Below are 17,097 nucleotides of genomic sequence, written 5' to 3'. Positions count from 1 at the left end.
AATTGTGGATTTTCTAATTGTCAGAACTTGAGATGTACACGGCAGACTTCAGGCTAACCATGCTACATATTTGTATCTAAACAGCTTCAGCAGAAAACAACTGCAAAACAATGTAATGTATACCAACATAATGACCATGGCTAACTCATGATTCAGATAGATTGTGCAATTTACTTCCTATCTAAAATGCTTTGTTCACTTGGTATCCTTTGTTAAAAAGTATACCTAGGTAGGCTCAAGAACACTACTAATACACTACTGGGAGCTAGCTGATGATTGATTGGTCACTGCACATATATGCCTATTGTCATTGGCTCAACTGATATGTTCAGCCAGCTCCCATCAGTGCATTGCTACTCATTTAACAAAGGATACAAAGATAATGAAGTTATTTTGATAAAAAGTAGTAAATAAATTCATTTATAACTTGCACTCTCTATCTGAATCATGAAAGAAACATTTTGGCTTTCATGTCTCTTAGTGCTAAGCACTTTCCCACCTGGGTGCTAAGACTTTTTTAAGGGTATAAATAAAGTTGTGTGGTGACGTCATCACGTTATTGCGCGTGACGTCACCACACATAACGTGAAGCCCCGGCGATGCCTGTCACTATGCAGGCCCGATCTCCGTAGTAGGAGCGGGTGGGAGCCCCCAGATCTCCCTCAAGGTGTGAGAGTGCTAGTGTCATTAGCACCAGAGTGGGAAACTCTGATGGCTCAGAGCCGTCATTAGCACTCAAGGGGTTAAAAATGAAAAAGCATAAAGACAAATACACACAGGACAGAAGAAACATTTTAAGAGCCATAGTTCTAAATATTTGTTGAGGCCTTAATCAGATTAACCTACTTCTAGAGACTTTCAACGCAGAGAATACGCACAGATCAGGCTTGGTTTGTGCTCCATTTACAAATTCAGCAGATTCATAGTTTCTACCCAACTCCTAAATATTATTTCCTTCCTGTAATGCTTTCTAGTGATGCCTAATGCTAGTGAGAAATCAAGTTACAATCCCTTTAGTGGTAAAAACTGCAATCACTTGAAAGTCAAGCACTGGAGACAGAATAAATCTTAAGTGCATCTCCACAAAAACCATCACCAAGGAAGTGCAGCAATTAGAGGTTTTGATTACTACAATACTCTATGAAGTATATATTGCAAAGTAGAACTCATCTCTGTCTGCTATAAGATTATGTTATAAATGACTCACATAAAGCCTCTGTTAAAAAGACATGAAACCCAAAATGTTTATTTCATGATTCAGATAGAGAATACAATTTTAAACCACTTTCCAATTTACGTCTATTATTTAATTTGCTTCCTTCTCTTATCCTTCGCTGAAAGGTTTATCTAGAAAAGTTTAAGAGCAGCATAGAACCTAGGTTCTAGCTGCCGATTGGTGGCTGCATATATATATTGATTTTCATTGGCTCAACCATGTGTTCAGTCAGCAACCAGTAAAGCATTGCTGCACTTTTAACAAAGCATACCAAGGGAACAAAGAGAAATTGATCATATGAGTAAATTAGAAAGTTGCTTAAAACTGCATGCTCCGAGTCATAAAGGAAACATTTTGGGTTTCATATCCCTTTAAAGGGACAGTCTACACCAGAATTTTTGTTGTTAAAAAAGGTAAATAATCCCCTTATTACCCATTCCCCAATTTTGCATAACCAACACAGTTATAGTAATAAACTTTTTACCTCTGTGATTACCTTGTATCTATGGCTCTGCAAACTGCCCCCTTATTTCAGTTCTTTTGACAGACTTGCATTTTTAGCCAATCAGTGCTTGCTCTTAGGAGCTTCACGTGCCTGAGCTCAATGTTATCTATATGAAACACATGAACTAACGCCCTCTAGTGGTGAAAAACTGTCAAAATGCATTCAGATTAGAGGTGGCCTTCAAGGTCTAAGAAATTAGCATATATACCTCCTATATTTAGCTTTCAACTAAGAATACCAAGAGAACAAAGCAAAATTGGTAATAAAAGTAAATTGGAAAGTTGTTTAAAATTGCATGCCCTATTTAAATCATGAAAGTTTTTTTTTTTTTAACTTGACTGTCCCTTTAAACTTTCATGATTCTGATAGAGCGTCCAATTTTCAACAATTTACTTATATTATCAAATTTACTTTGTCATTTTGGTATCCTTTAAAGAGCATACTTAGGTAAGTTCTGAAGAGTGTGTATGTCCGGAACACTATATGGCAGCAGTTTTTGTAACAATGTTATTAAGCCATATATGACCGCAGTGTTTGCAAGAATGTTTTGTAACATTGTTACAAATATAGATGTTGATCACAAACCTTTAGAAATATGTATCTCCTTAGTTGCAATCACTGCTGATATATTGTACTCAACACGTGTATGCTCCTGAGCATACTTAGGTATGCATTTTAACAAAGGAAATAAAAAAAAGGTTAATTTGGTAACTGAAGTAAATTGGAAAGTTGTTTACTTGACATGAAATCCACATTTTTTCTCTAATGATTCAGAAAGAGCATACAATTTTAAACAAAATTTCCAGTTTACTTCTATTATCAATTTTGCTTTATTCCCTTGATATCCTTTATTGAAGGTGCAGCAATGCACAACTGGAAGCTAGCTGAACACATTGGTAAGCGAATGATAAATGGTATCTTGGTGCAGCCACCAATCAGCAGCTAGCTCCTAGCGCTAGAGCCTACCTAGTTATGCTTTTCAAAAAAAGATACCAAGAGAACAAAGAAAATTAGTAAATTGGAATGTTGTCTAAAATTGTATGCTCTATCCGAATCATTAAATAAATGTTGGGATTCATGTTCCTTTAACCCATTGCAACGTATATATACACATTGTGCGGTACTTTGCTTATCGTACCGCACAACGTATATATACACGTCGGAGCTGCAGGAAGCTCCAGCAGTCTCGGCTGTTAAAGTGATTGTAAAGTTTACCGAATTAAAGCCCAGAATCTAAAAAATACTCTTAAAAACAGGAACACTTTAATTCATTAAACTTTACAATGACGCTTTTTTTTTTTTTTTTAAATACTTACCTTTTCATTACTGTAAACAGACCGGCAATCCTCCACCATCATCTTCTTCTGTATTTTCCAGATCGATGACGAATCCGGCTTTCTCCAATCTTTGCGTGCCCCATTGGCGTCCAGCTCGTGGGGTATGCAACGATTGGAGGAAGCCAGATTCATGATCCACATGTAAAATACAGAAGAAGAAGCGTGCAGAGGTTCGCTGGTCTGTAACGAAAAGGTACTTTTTAAAAATTTTTAAAGCGTCATAAAGTTTAATGAATTAAAGTGCCCCTGTTTTTAGGAGTATTTTTTAAGATACCAGGCTTTAATTTGTTAAACTTTACAATCACTTTAAGTTACAGTCGAGAGCTGGAGTTCCTGAGCTCATGGCTTCTGCCTGCATATGAAACCGGAGTGCGGGGTGGGGGCACTACAATATAGAAATTGTTTAAGAAAAAAAATAAATAAAAAAATATGAGCATCCAGCTCCACCCCTCTTATCAGTGTTTAGACACAGGCGTTGTATTTCAACTGAGTTCACAGCTTCTAGGCATGCTCCAGCAGCTAATCCCTATGCATTTTTGCATTCTACCAAAAGAACAATAGATCTAGATACAGCCATAGAAGGAAATGTGTGGGGGGAGTTAGAGCTTTACAATTCAGAAACTAAAAATAAAGGGTAAATGGTGAGGTACTGCAGTATAAATTTGCAGGTAAAGTAATTAAAGTACATATTATATTTTGTCTCTATCCCAACTTGTTTTATGTCCCTTTAACAGTGTGGGTCTGACAGTGGAGAGACCGGCCTAAGGCATGCAGAAATAGCACACAGCTGTCAGCGATACCTGTGTTGTTAAAGGGACACAGTGTACTGTAAAACTTGGATTTCCCTTAATGGGTTTCCATAGACTTGTTAAACCAGCTGAAAAATATAAAATGAATAGAAAACGATTCCTTTAGGTTTATTTTTGAATATGAACTAGCTGGTTTTGCTCTTTGAAACCACATCCCATTAAAGTGTGTTGGGCTTACAGGGATACCAATTTGCCATACATTATCACTCCTTTTTAAACACACAAATTGTATACAGATGATTATGAGCATAAGTACTTATCTCTATGACCCCCCACACACACACTGGAAGTGTAATTTGTTTTCCTGATTATATTTACACAGCTTTTTCATAGTGAATACTTAAGTATTGAAATGTTCAGTATAGGTGGGGACACAGCAGGCAAAAGCAGTTATTTAAAATGACAAAATAAAGCTAAATCAGTTATTTGTAAACAATTTAATACACTCTAGCAGGTAAAATAGAACATTGGGAACACATTAAAGTGGAGAAAACTTTACAGTACACTGTCTCTTTAAAGCCCTGTAAAACCCTTGCAATTGTTGTTAAGAGGTTTAACTTAAAAGGGATACTAAACCCACATTTTTTTCTTTCATGATTCAGATGGAGCATGACATTTTAAGCAACTTTCTAATTTACTCCTATTATCAATTTTTCTTCATTCTCTTGCTACCTTTATTTAAAAAGCATGAATGTAAATCTTAGCAGCCAGACCATTTTAGGTTCAGCACCATGGATAACGCTTGCCTATTGGTGACTGACATTCATCCACCAATATGCAAGCATAACCCAGGTTCTCAACCAAAAATGGGACGGCTCCTATGCATCACATTCCTGCATTTTAAATAAAGATAGCAAGAGAACAATGAAAAATTGATAATAGGAGTAAATTAGAAAGTTGCTTAAAATTGCTTTCTCTATCTGAATCATGAAAGAAAAGATTTGGGTTTAGTGTCCCTTTAAGCATTCTCGTTATGTACTTTAGGTCTCCAGCACTCTGGGAAGAAAGGGTAAAAACATAATTCCCTTCCTTTAAAAAGGGACAGTAAGTAAACACCTTAAAGGGACACTGAACCCAAATTTTTTCTTTTGTGATTCAGATAGAGCATGAAATTTTAAGCAACTTTCTAATTTACTCCTATTAGCAATTTTTCTTCAGTCTCTTGGAATCTTTATTTGAAATGCAAGAATGTAAGTTTAGATGCCGGCCCGTTTTTGGTGAACAACCTAGGTTGTCCTTGCTGATTGGTGGATAAATTTATCCACCAATCAAAAATTGCTGTCCAGAGTTCTGAACCAAGAAAAAAGCTTAGATGCCTTCTTTTTTATATAAAGATAGCAAGAGAATGAAGAAACATTGATAATAGGAGTAAATTAGAAAGTTGCTTAAATTGCATTCTCTATCTGAATCACGAAAGAACATTTTTGAGTTCAGTGTCCCTTTAAGGTTTTTATATAAAGATGCTTAGTTATGCATAACGAAACAACTTTGCAATATATTTTAATTATTTCTTTTGCCCCCTTCATGTAATTTAGCAGTAAAAGTTTAGCAATTTCTAATTTCCAGAACTTGAAATGTACCTGCTGACGTATCAAGGCTAACTCTGCTACATATCTGTCCATAATTGACTTTATCTGATAACAACTGCCAAACAATGCACTTTCTACTAACATAATAACCGGGAATAGACTTGTTGTCTTTGGACTAAATCAGAGATTGGCTCCACAAATAAGGCAAATGGCGGGTGGAGTTTGGCTGTTAAAATAACTGCAAAATGTTAATATTTGTTTAAAAACATCAACCCCTTAACGACCAACGACGTACAGGGTACGTCCTACAAAAAAGGTCATTAACGACCAAGGACGTACCCTGTACGTCGTTGGTGTTTTCAAGCGGTGGAAGCGATCCTGATCGCTTCCAGCCACCTTCATGTTACTGCAGTGATGCCTCGATATTGAGGCATCCTGCAATAACATTTTTTTATCCATCCGATGCAGAGAGAGCCACTCTGTGGCCCTCTCTGCATCAGACATTGATGGCTATGATCGTTGGAGGGTGGAAGGCGTTGCAGGGAGGCGGGTGGGCGGCCATCGATGGAGGAAAGTCATTGCAGGGGGGCGTGATCACGTGTGGGGGCGCACGCGCGCATGGGGGGACTCACGGGGGAGCGTGCGTGCACGGGGGCGGCGGGCGCGAACTCTACACTATGGTACAGTTCTATTTAGCTGAGGGTAAGGTGGGAGAGAGGAGGGGGGGCAGCTACACTACAGAAAAAGATTTAAAAAAAAAAAACAAACAACATTATTTATGGCTAACTGGGTACTGGCAGACAGCTGCCAGTACCCAAGATGGCACACAATAAGGTAGAGGGGGAGGGTTAGAGAGCTGTTTGGGAGGGGGATCAGGGAGGTTGGGGGCTAAGGGGGCATCCTACACAGCAGAATATCTTGGGGTTTTGAGAAAAAAAAAAATACCTTTTATTTTAGTACTGGCAGACTTTCTGCCAGTACTTAAAGGGACATGAAACCCAAAATTTTTCTTTCATGGTTCAGATAGAGAATACAATTTTAAACAACTTTCTAATTGACTTCTATTATTTAATTTGCTTCCTTCTCTTGTTATCCTTTGCTGAAAGGTTTATCTAGGCAAGCAAAGAACCTTGGTTCTATCTGCTGATTGGTCGCTGCATTTAAATACCGATTTTCATTGGCTCACCCATGTGTTCAGTTAGAAACCAGTAGTGTATTGCTGCTTCTTCAACAAATGATACCATGAGAATAAAACAAATTAGATAATAGAAGTAAATTAGAAAGTTGTTTAAAATTGTATTCTCTATCTGAATCATTAAAGAAAAAATGTGGGTTTCATGTCCCTTTAAGATGGAGGGGACAATTGTGGGGTGGGGGAGGGAAGAGAGCTGTTTGGGAGGGATCAGGGGGTGGGATGTTTCAGGTGGGAGGCTGATCTCTACACTAAAGCTAAAATTAACCCTGCAAGCTCCCTACAAGCTACCTAATTAACCCCTCCACTCTGCTGGGCATGATACAAGTGTGGTGCGCAGCGGCATTCAGCAGCCTTCTAATTGCCAAAAAGCAATGCCAAAGCCATATATGTCTGCTATTTCTGAACAAAGGGGATCCCAGAGAAGCATTTACAACCATTTGTGCCATAATTGCACAAGCTGTTTGTAAATAATTTCAGTGAGAAACATAAAATTGTGAAAAATTTAACTTTTTTTTTTTTATTTGATGGCATTTGGCGGTGAAATGGTGGCATGAAATATACCAAAATGGGCCTAGATCAATACCTTGGTTGTCTATTACACTACACTAAAGCTAAAATTAACCCTACACGCTCCCTAATTAACCCCTTCACTGCTGGGCATAATGCACGTGTGGTGCGCAGCTGCATTTAGCGACCTTCTAATTACCAAAAAGCAATGCCAAAGCCATATATGTCTGCTATTTCTGAACAAAGGGGATCCCAGAGAAGCATTTACAACCATTTGTGCCATAACTGCACAAGCTGTTTGTAAATAATTTCAGTGAGAAACAAAGTTTGTGAAAAAAAATTGTGTAAAAGTGAACTTTTTTTTTTTATTTGAACGCATTTGGCGGTGAAATGGTGGCATGAAATATACCAAAATGGGCCAAGATCAATACTTTGGGTTGTCTTCTAAAAAAAATATATACATGTTGAGGGATATTCATGGATTCCAGACAGTTATCAGTGTTCCAATGTAACTAGCGCTAATTTTGAAAAAAAAAGTGGTTTGGAAATAGCAAAGTTCTACTTGTATTTATTGCCCTATAACTTGCAAAAAAAGCAAAGAACATGTAAACATTAGGTAATTCTAAACTCAGGACAAAATTTAGAAACTATTTAGCATGGGTGTTTTTTGGTGGTTGTAGATGCGTAACAGATTTTGGGGGTCAAAGATAGAAAAAGCGTGTGTTTTTTTCGTTTTTTCATCATATTTTATAAAAAAAAAATTATAGTAAATAAGATATGATGAAAATAATGGTATATTTAGAAAGTCAATTTAATGGCGAGAAAAACGGTATATAATAATATGTGTGGGTACAGTAAATGAGTAAGAGGAAAATTACAGCTAAACACAAACACAGCAGAAATGTAAAAATAGCCTTGGTCCCAAACGGTCAGAAAATGGAAAAGTGTGGTGGTGGTCCTTAAGGGGTTAAAATGATGGTAAACGTTACATGTTTTAAAATCAGGTTCGGAATCAAAGCGATAATTTTCGTTGGACTTTTAAATTGTTCATTTCTAATATGGATATGCTATAACTTACTTTTTAATCTAGTTGTGTCATTCTAATACCTTTGCGCTACGGCCGCTCACTTCAAAACTATATTTTTTGTGAGCCAACGGTTTCAACTATTCACCAATCGTCTCTCAAGTTACAAAAAAAAAAAAAAAAGTGCCATATAGCTAGAGCACGGATTGGAGAACAGTTCAAACATTAGCTCACAAAAAAATATAGTTTGGAAGTGGGTGACTGGAGAGCGGGGTATTATAATGGCACGGCTAGATTAAAAAGTACGTTACAGCACATCTTCATTAGAAGTGATCAATTAAAGTCCCTGTAAAATACTGCTTAGATTCTGGGCCTGATTTTAAAAACATGTAAAGTTTACCATCACTTTAAGACATTGCTGTTGAATATTTATAGGTGATGTTACAAGAAGTTAACAATATAGGATAAAGTTTAATTTTGCCCCCTTTACATATAATGTAATTAAAAATTGTGAGGTTTCTGAGAACTGGAAATGCACACTACTAGTTCCTAATTGGCCTCAGCAGAGATTACCAGCAAACAAACTGCAAAACAATGATAGCTGTATCTACTCTATTAACAAGCCCAGATTGGCTACCCTACTCCAGCTAAGGCTAGAGGTGGGTGTAGTTGAGATATTAAAAAAAATTGAAATTTTTTACACTTGGTCTTCAGCAAAAACAGACATATGTACATATGTAATCACAAGGTGTTTAACCCTTTAAGGACACAGCTTTCAGTTTGCTCAATTGTTTTATGATGGAAAAATTCCATCATATGTCCTTAAGAGGTTAATATAGATTAGGCATTGCTGTTTCTGCAGAGGTAAATTACAGGAAAAGCCTTTGAAAGTTATAAAGTATATGAACTGCTTATTTGTTTAAAATATACATTTTATGTGGCCTCCAATTTCTCCAAGAAGTGAGAACCAGTTAACAATGTTTCATTACTTTAGTAACATTTTTCTTAAAGAAACAAAATAAGTACTGATAGAGATTAGTGTCTGTGTGTGTCTGGGTTAGTAGAGTAACACAGGTTTACAATACATCAGATAGCCTGGCAAATATTTGTATTTACAAGCCAAACAAAGACATTTTGATTTCTAGTTTATAGTAAACTGGAGATCTCCAAATTTAAATTCCAGTGTGGCTTTTCTCGAACAAAGTTTAGAACCCTGTAACCTAAACAATACTGAAAAACTCAATCATTTAAAACATAGCTGATCATCAAGTATACAATATCCATTTGTTCAACTGCAATCCCCAATATAAAACTTTAGAATATACTGGAGTACTTTTAAAATTCAGAGGTCAATCAATGATTACCGATTTAGGACACTGACATGACAACACATTTAAAATGAAGACATATGTGTTGAATACATAGAATATATATATATATATATATATATATATATATATATATATATATATATATATATATATATATATATATATACACACACATACATATACATATACACATACATACACACACATGCATCATTATGAAATCTTTCCACAGTAAAATATTTTATGGTTGTCATGAACTGTAATCTTCTCTCATTCAATCCTTATTCTGTGTGAAACATTTAGCTGAGGCAAACAAGGCTATCTATACATTAATGATGTAATCTGAATATTTACACCTGATAGTGTTTTTCTTGGTCAAACTGAGCACACAAAATAAGTACCAATTGGAATGATAAATTGCTAAACCAGAATTAATCAACCATCGATCACACAATTTCCGCTGTCCTAACTCCGCTGTTTAAGGGGGGCTAAAGAGATCAACACCATAGTAAGGTAAGAGAGGGTTTAATAAATGTGAAACTTAGCAGCCAACCAGATAATTGAGTATTTCACACACACATTTTAAGAACTAAGCAAAAGTTTTGTTTACACATATGCATAATAATCTTAAAAAAAAAAAAAACATTAAAAATAGGAGTCAAGGTGCAATTTCGCTTCATTGTTTAACTAACTGAACTTTAATGTTAAAAAAAAATAAAAATCTCAGCATTATATATTACAAAAACATTCAAAATATTTCTGATAAACTTGAATAATCCTTTACTAATAAATTGATCACTGTAACTTTTAACAAGTATCAGGTGTTGATTAATATTTAGCAACACAACCTGTATTTTTTTTTATCCTTTTCTATCATTTAATTTTACATTTTTCTGCAAAAGAAAAAAATAGACACTTTTGCTTACTCATCAACCTTGTTATCATCAGTGTAATTTTACAGTCAATAAGTTATTTTTCTTTGAATTACAAATACAAACTAGAAAAATATTTTAAATTGAAATGAACAACATTGCTCCAAAGACATATTTGCCCCAAATGTGCTACAAAACCAGGCAGTAAATAAGCCTCTTAATTGCATAACTCAGCCAAACCATGCATGCTTTGTTTGTGTGTTCCTAAGGAAAATCCTGACTTTTGTGCCAACTACACTTCAGAGAAACCTAGTGCCTTTACATTTAAGTCCAAAGATATGCAGAGAAACATTCCTTATCTAAGATTTAAAGATAAATGCTAGTACAGATATTAGTACAAAGGAACGCTAAGATAAGCCTGGAGATAATAAACTATCAACATAAAAATATAGAGATAAATATCTACTGTACTGAAGTACAGGCAAATTATAATAGAAGGTAAATAATTTTCCCCAAGGTATTTTTTAATTCAAATTATTACACATTGAAAAAAACAAATCATACCTAATCCAAATATAGTATCTGTACTTTGACAGCAAACCCATGTAGCTGGTGCTTTTTAACCCATTGGTTCATATCCCTAGTGTACTAATTCAATCACTAGGATTAGGGTTTTAATACCTAGCAGCCAGCACAAGTTAAACCAAAAAGCAGTGTTCTTGTTTTCAGAATTTGGCAGTCACTATAATAATAGTTTAGCAACCTGTTGAGAAGCCAAACATGTTTTAACCATATATTCTCGGTTACAGAAGCACCATAGCTATAATAAATACAACATATAAGATTGATATATATTGTATACATAATGTTTTTTTTTTTTTTTTTCAGAAAAGCTAAAGAATTTAATTTGTAGTAGTTTCAATCATACTTGTAGAAAAATGATATATACAAACAAAATTAATCATGAAATCTAAAAATAATTGGGAGTTTAACAAACTGCATGGGCCAGAGCATAAATGACATATTCAGCCTGTTACATTTCCAAGTCCCTAGCGTATGTATGATATTTATATATATATATATATATATATATATATATATATATATATATATATCATAATCCGCTCTATTGGTTTTCAGTTGCTTAGTAAAGTACTGTGTATAATGATTATATGATCTGATTATGGCTACAGTTGCCTGTATTCTATAAAATAAAATGCAAGCGCTCTATTCCCTGCTGTAAGCCAGAGAGGTGGCCCCAGCGCACGACTCTTTGCGTCCCAGGCTAGTGCAAGCAGCGCCGAGTGCCTAGACTTCCCTGTGCCTGTCACAGCCTATCTTGTCCCTGTCACTCCCTCCACGGCTCAGCTACAATGCCTGAAGAAGCAGCAACGAATAGAAAGCTCCCACCTTTTTTAAACTCCTCCAGCATGGCATCCAGCTTGGTATCATTGAAAACAAAGTGCAGCGGGTGGTTGTAAAACTTGGTGATGGTTTTAAGCGGTGTGCAGTCATCAGGGTCCACAAAGGCCAAGTCTTTAACAAAAAGAAGGTCCACGATGTTAGACCTCTCCCCTTCAAAAACGGGGATCCTGGTGTAACCGCTCTCCATGATTTCAGACATGGTGTTAAAATCCAGGATACCATCCCCTGCGATCATGAAGCAGTCTCTCAGAGGAGTCATGACATCTTCTACAGTTTTCGTCCTCAGCTCCAGAGCCCCTTGGATAATATTGAGCTCCTCCTTGACCAGGTCATTGTAAGGGTCAGTGACCCTCAACATCTCCAACAGTTTCTCCCGGTTATACACGGTTCCTATCTCCTGTCCCAAAATACAGTCTAAGAGTTTGCTGACTGGGAAGGATGCTGGAAAAGTTGTCATCATGAAGAACTTGGTCAAGAAGATGGTATTTGCTCCCACTGCCAGCCCATGCCTGGAACAGATGGCTTGGGGGACTATCTCCCCAAATATAACTATACCAATGGTGGACACAACCACAGCCACCAGCCCTGACCCTGCAATGTCATCCAGCAGGATGGTCAGAGTGGTATTCACCAGCACGTTGCCCAAAAGCAGGGAGCACAACAGGTAGTTGCCCTGTCTTCTCACCGGCTCTATCCTTTTGGCATAGTTCCTTTCCTTCTCGGTGCCACAGTTCTGCACAATCCTCAGCTCCATGGGGTCCAGGGCCATGAGACCCAAGTTAAGACCGCTAAACATACCTGACAGCAAGAGCAACAGAGCGATGAAGATCACTTGCAGCCAGAATGGCAGCAAGAACTTCTTCTCCTCCACCACGATCACTTTGGTATCTTCCCCATCGTGGTAGATCCAAGTGGTCTCTGTCCATGGCTGGTGACCACCAGAGCTAGCTGCCACTGCAGGTGTGGAGAGAGAGGTGCAGAGGTAATAGGACTTGCTCTTCTCTGTCTTCCGCAGTGGTTTGATCTCTATCTCTACAATTCCTGAAGTCTTTCTATTCAGTGTGATGAATGGTAAGATAATGATGTCCGAGGTGCGGATACCGCACGGGTGGAAGTTTTGGGTGTCATCCTTTGACCCCATATTGCCACCGGGCACCTTAGTCCTCTCATGCTCGGTGAAGGCGATCCTAGACCAGGTCTCATTATTGATGTTCTGCCCATATACCCGCAGCTTAACCCGGGTCCTTTCACTCACTCGTAGCGCTCCATCTTCCATGGCGGAGACTTCATCAGTGTCCTCTAGCCTCAACCCAATGATGACAGTCTTCTCACTTTCTTCTTCCCCAAGGCATGATCCTACCAAGCAGTAGCTAAATGCTAAGAAGACCAAAGCCAAAACACGGCTATGACTGCATGCCGCCATGTTGAGAGTGGGCAGTGCCACAGACTTGCCCGCCATCTTTAGTGTGGGTGAGGAGGGGAGAGCACACAATGCTCACGCCCAATCACGTCCTGCCTTCATGTCGCCTCCAGGACACAGCAGCCCCGCATAGCTTGACACCCGCCTGGGTTCTGACAGGAGGCAGCAGTAGAGTTCCGAGTTGAACCAGTATTCTTGAGGGCACCTGATGACCGACATTCCGAGTACCCAACCAGAAGGTGAGTATGCAGCCAAGTGGGCGGAGAAAATTGACAGCTGAAGGGGGTGTGTCGAATGCTCATGTCCCAAATAACCCTGGAGAGCAATAGAAACGCTTTACAAGCATGAGGAGGCGTGGTGTACATGTTTTATGGGCGTGTTTACAGTGGTGTAGGGCGTGGTTTGCATCCGGCTTGAGAAAAGGGGAGTTTTGACATGTGCTTGCAATGCTTAGATACAGCTGGATGCTTGGCAGCGATACAGCTTTACTATTGCGAACGATTGAGTAGTAAATAATTATCATCTAATACTAATAATACTTTCTATAATGTGGCTTATAAAATGCATATAAAGTTACATTAAAAAAAAACTTTACAATAAAAACATAATAACTGAATGTTTTTATTTTAGAAAAAAGAGAAGAACCTAAAATAACCTACATATTAAATTCGTTAGGTATCGGCGAGCGTATTGGAACATCGCGATCAACTGCTGTGTCATTTTGTGGAGCATACGGTAATATCTCATTGCACATATGAGAAGCTCTGTAGAAATAAATTAAAAATCTCTTCTTGGTAGGAGAAGCCCTTGAATTAGAGGACACTAGCGTGATATTTTTTTATTTTTTTTATTTCACTGTCTCTCCAATATTTTACACTCTCGTTGGCCAATAGACCTCTTGAATGTGTCCCCGCTCCGCCAACAAATCACTGAGCAGGTTCCGCACTGCGAGTCAAACTCCCAAAGAATTTGAGGAGACAAGTAGCAAAGACCACTGCTAGAGGAGAATTGTAAGTACTTTGCCGCAGACTGAAGGAAGAATTTATATTCGACTGATCGTTAACAATAAATGATTTACCACACACACAGGTATAATCAGAGTGGTCTAAATAAAGTATCTTTAAAAAAAGAAGAAAAAAAAAAGTTCTACATTTAGGTTTAGTGACATTAGTGGCTTGTGGCCAGACCAGTTTGACCTTTGCGAGCTCTTTTACATTTTAGGGATATCTGAAATACAAGACATAGCTCCTGGTGTCAAATGGAGTTTTGTGTTTCTAGTAGGGAATGGTATATGCTTCATTTTTAGAAATCGGATTTAATAATATGAGTTTAAGAACTAAAAGGAATTGCACATAGAGCAATTTTTTGTCTTTCCCTTTTTATTGAAAACTGTGATTTAAAGGGACATGAAACCCAAACATTTTCTTTTATGATTCAGATAGAGAATACAATTTTAAACAACTTTCTAATTTACTCATATTATCTAATTTGTTTCATTCTCTTGTTATCATTTGTTGAAGTATCAGCAATGCACAATATATATATATATATATATATATATATATATATATATATATATATATGCAGCCACCAATCAACAGCTAGAACCTATGTTCTCTGCTGCTCCTGAGCTTGCCTAGATAAACCTTTCAGCAAATGATAACAAGAGAAGGAAGCAAATTAAATAATAGAAGTAAATTGGAAAGTTGTTTAAAATTGTATTCTCTATCTGAACCATGAAATATTTTTTTTTGGGTTTCATGTCCCTTTAAGGGAAAGAAAGGTCAAATTTGAAATAAGCACGAGTACATTTACATTTTAAACAGAAGCATTTTTGCAATAAACTTCCATTAGCAAAAATGCTTCTAGTAAATAGATCGTTTAGCTGCATACACGCATATGCTGCCAATGCCCAGTGCACCAGTATTCAAACACCACACGTTCTGAAAGAGTTAGAAGTGGCTGCTATGACACAAATTTAAGAGCCATAATGCTCTACAAATGATACGCTCTTATGCATTAGAGCATGCAATTTTAAGACTATCTACCTTTAAAATCCTGTGTATTTAACCCCACAAAGTGGTTAAACACACAGTAGAAATGATGCTTGGGACCTGCAGAGCACTGCTGGTGCAGACCAAACCCCACCACTGATCCAATCAGCTGCACTAGTCGCACAAGCATTTAGAGAATTAGAGAATTTAATTTTTGCATTAGACTATCCCTTTAAACTGTCATTAGAATACTGGGGCTGTTTATTGGGAAATGCTTTGCAGAGCAAAGTGTGTTAAAGGGACACTCAATCAAAATTAAGCTTTCATTATTCAGATAGAGCACACAATTTTAAACAACTTTCCAATTTACTTCCATTAACAAAATGTGCACAGTCTTTTTATATTTAAACTTTTTGAGTCACCAGCTCCTACTGAGCATGTGCAAGAATAAGTGTGTATGCATTTGTGAATGGCTTATTGCTGTCACATGGTATGCGTATGCATTTGTAATTGGCTGATGGCTGTCACATGGTACAGGGGGAGTGGAAATAAACGTAACTTTTAAAATTGTCAGAAAAAAATCTACTACTCATTTTAAGTTCAGACTAAGTGCTATTGTATTGTCTTGTTATCTTGCATTTGTTGATTATGCAAATCTACTCTGTTGACTGGTCCTTTAAAGGCTTTTTTTCAGATTTGTTGTTTTAAAAGGGACATGAAGCTCAATTTTTCTTTCTTTCATGATTCAGATAGAGCATGCAACTTTCTAGCTTATTTTCAATATCACATTTTCTTCATTTTCTTGCTATCTTTTGTTGACAAGCAGGTAAGTAAGCTCAGGAGCGTGCACTATATTGCAGCAGTTTTGCAACAATATTATCCATTTGCAAGAGCACTAGATGACAGCACTATTTCCTGCCATTTAGTGCTCCAGACACCTACATAGGGATCTCTTCAACAAAGAATACCATGGGGGCGAGCCATATTGATAATAAAAGTAAATTGGAAACTTTTTTTTAAAACTGTATGCTCTGTCTGAATCCCAAAACAAACGTTTGGGTTTCATATCCCTTTATTGCTGTATCAGTGCCAAGTGTACAGGCGCTGATTGGTATCTATAGTCTGTGCACAGCACACACAACATACCAATCAATGCTTATGTTAGATAATTGCTATGTAGCAGCTGCTTTATGGAGTATTGTATGCCTGTATAGCCCCAGGATACTTCCAATGTTTCTGTCACTTTAAACTTTGTTGGTGTCTATATACATACAGAAAGAGAAGCAATCTGCAGGAACCAGATGTGGACTTGAGTCGCATGACTTGGACTTGACTTGGACTCAAGTCACAAATTAGATGACTTCTGACTCAACTCGACATAATCAAGGAAGACTTGTGACTTGACTTAGACAGCAATGACTTGAGACTTGACTTTCACTTGACTTGCCAAGTCTTTATACATTCTAAAGGTCAGATTTGTGACCTAGGATGGTCCCTGGAGAATGACAAACAAAATACAGTAATATATTTAATATACTTTTTCTCACGTGGTCAAACAATAAAATATAATAAAATGTCATTGGCAAGTGTCATGTTTTTTACTTTCTTTTTTTGTTTGTTTTTATTTTTGGAGTGGAGGTGGGGTGAGGAGGTTGCTTAATATAGTAATAAAGAAGGTTGTACAAAATCTCAGAATCTCACTATCTAAGGTTATTTAGTAAAGTCTGACCCTTATGTGAACACTTTACACACATGCTGTGATTGACTGTTTAAGAGATTTCTCACCAGGAATTCAATCTACGCACAAGGTCGGCTAGTCAGAGCAGTCTATGGAAAGTGAAACTGGGTTAAACTAAGATACTGTTCTCACTCTGAAATTTAACCCCTTAATGACCGCAGCACTTTTCCATTTTCTGTCCGTTTGGGACCAAGG

The 17,097-nt window shown here is 37.2% G+C and overlaps 1 protein-coding gene across 5 annotated transcripts in view; it reads right to left on the bottom strand.

Moving 5' to 3' along the window:
- Window positions 1–13,360, bottom strand: part of CNNM2 (cyclin and CBS domain divalent metal cation transport mediator 2) — a 406,635-nt gene extending 393,275 nt beyond the window's left edge. For 2 of the 5 annotated variants that reach the window (XM_053692455.1, XM_053692457.1), the window contains exon 1: window positions 11,736–13,360. In XM_053692455.1, the coding sequence (XP_053548430.1) occupies window positions 11,736–13,209 (1,474 nt within the window). In that variant the 5' untranslated portion in view covers window positions 13,210–13,360. The remainder of the gene's footprint in view (window positions 1–11,735) is intronic. The other 3 variants (XM_053692456.1, XM_053692458.1, XM_053692459.1) reach the window with 2 other exon arrangements.
- Between the last annotated feature and the right edge of the window lie 3,737 nt (window positions 13,361–17,097).

Source organism: Bombina bombina, chromosome 9 (genome assembly GCF_027579735.1).
Source record: "Bombina bombina isolate aBomBom1 chromosome 9, aBomBom1.pri, whole genome shotgun sequence".
Taxonomy (NCBI): Eukaryota; Metazoa; Chordata; class Amphibia; order Anura; family Bombinatoridae; genus Bombina; species Bombina bombina.
The sequence above is the reverse complement of the archived record's forward strand: the minus strand, read 5'-3'. Positions and strand labels throughout refer to the sequence as shown.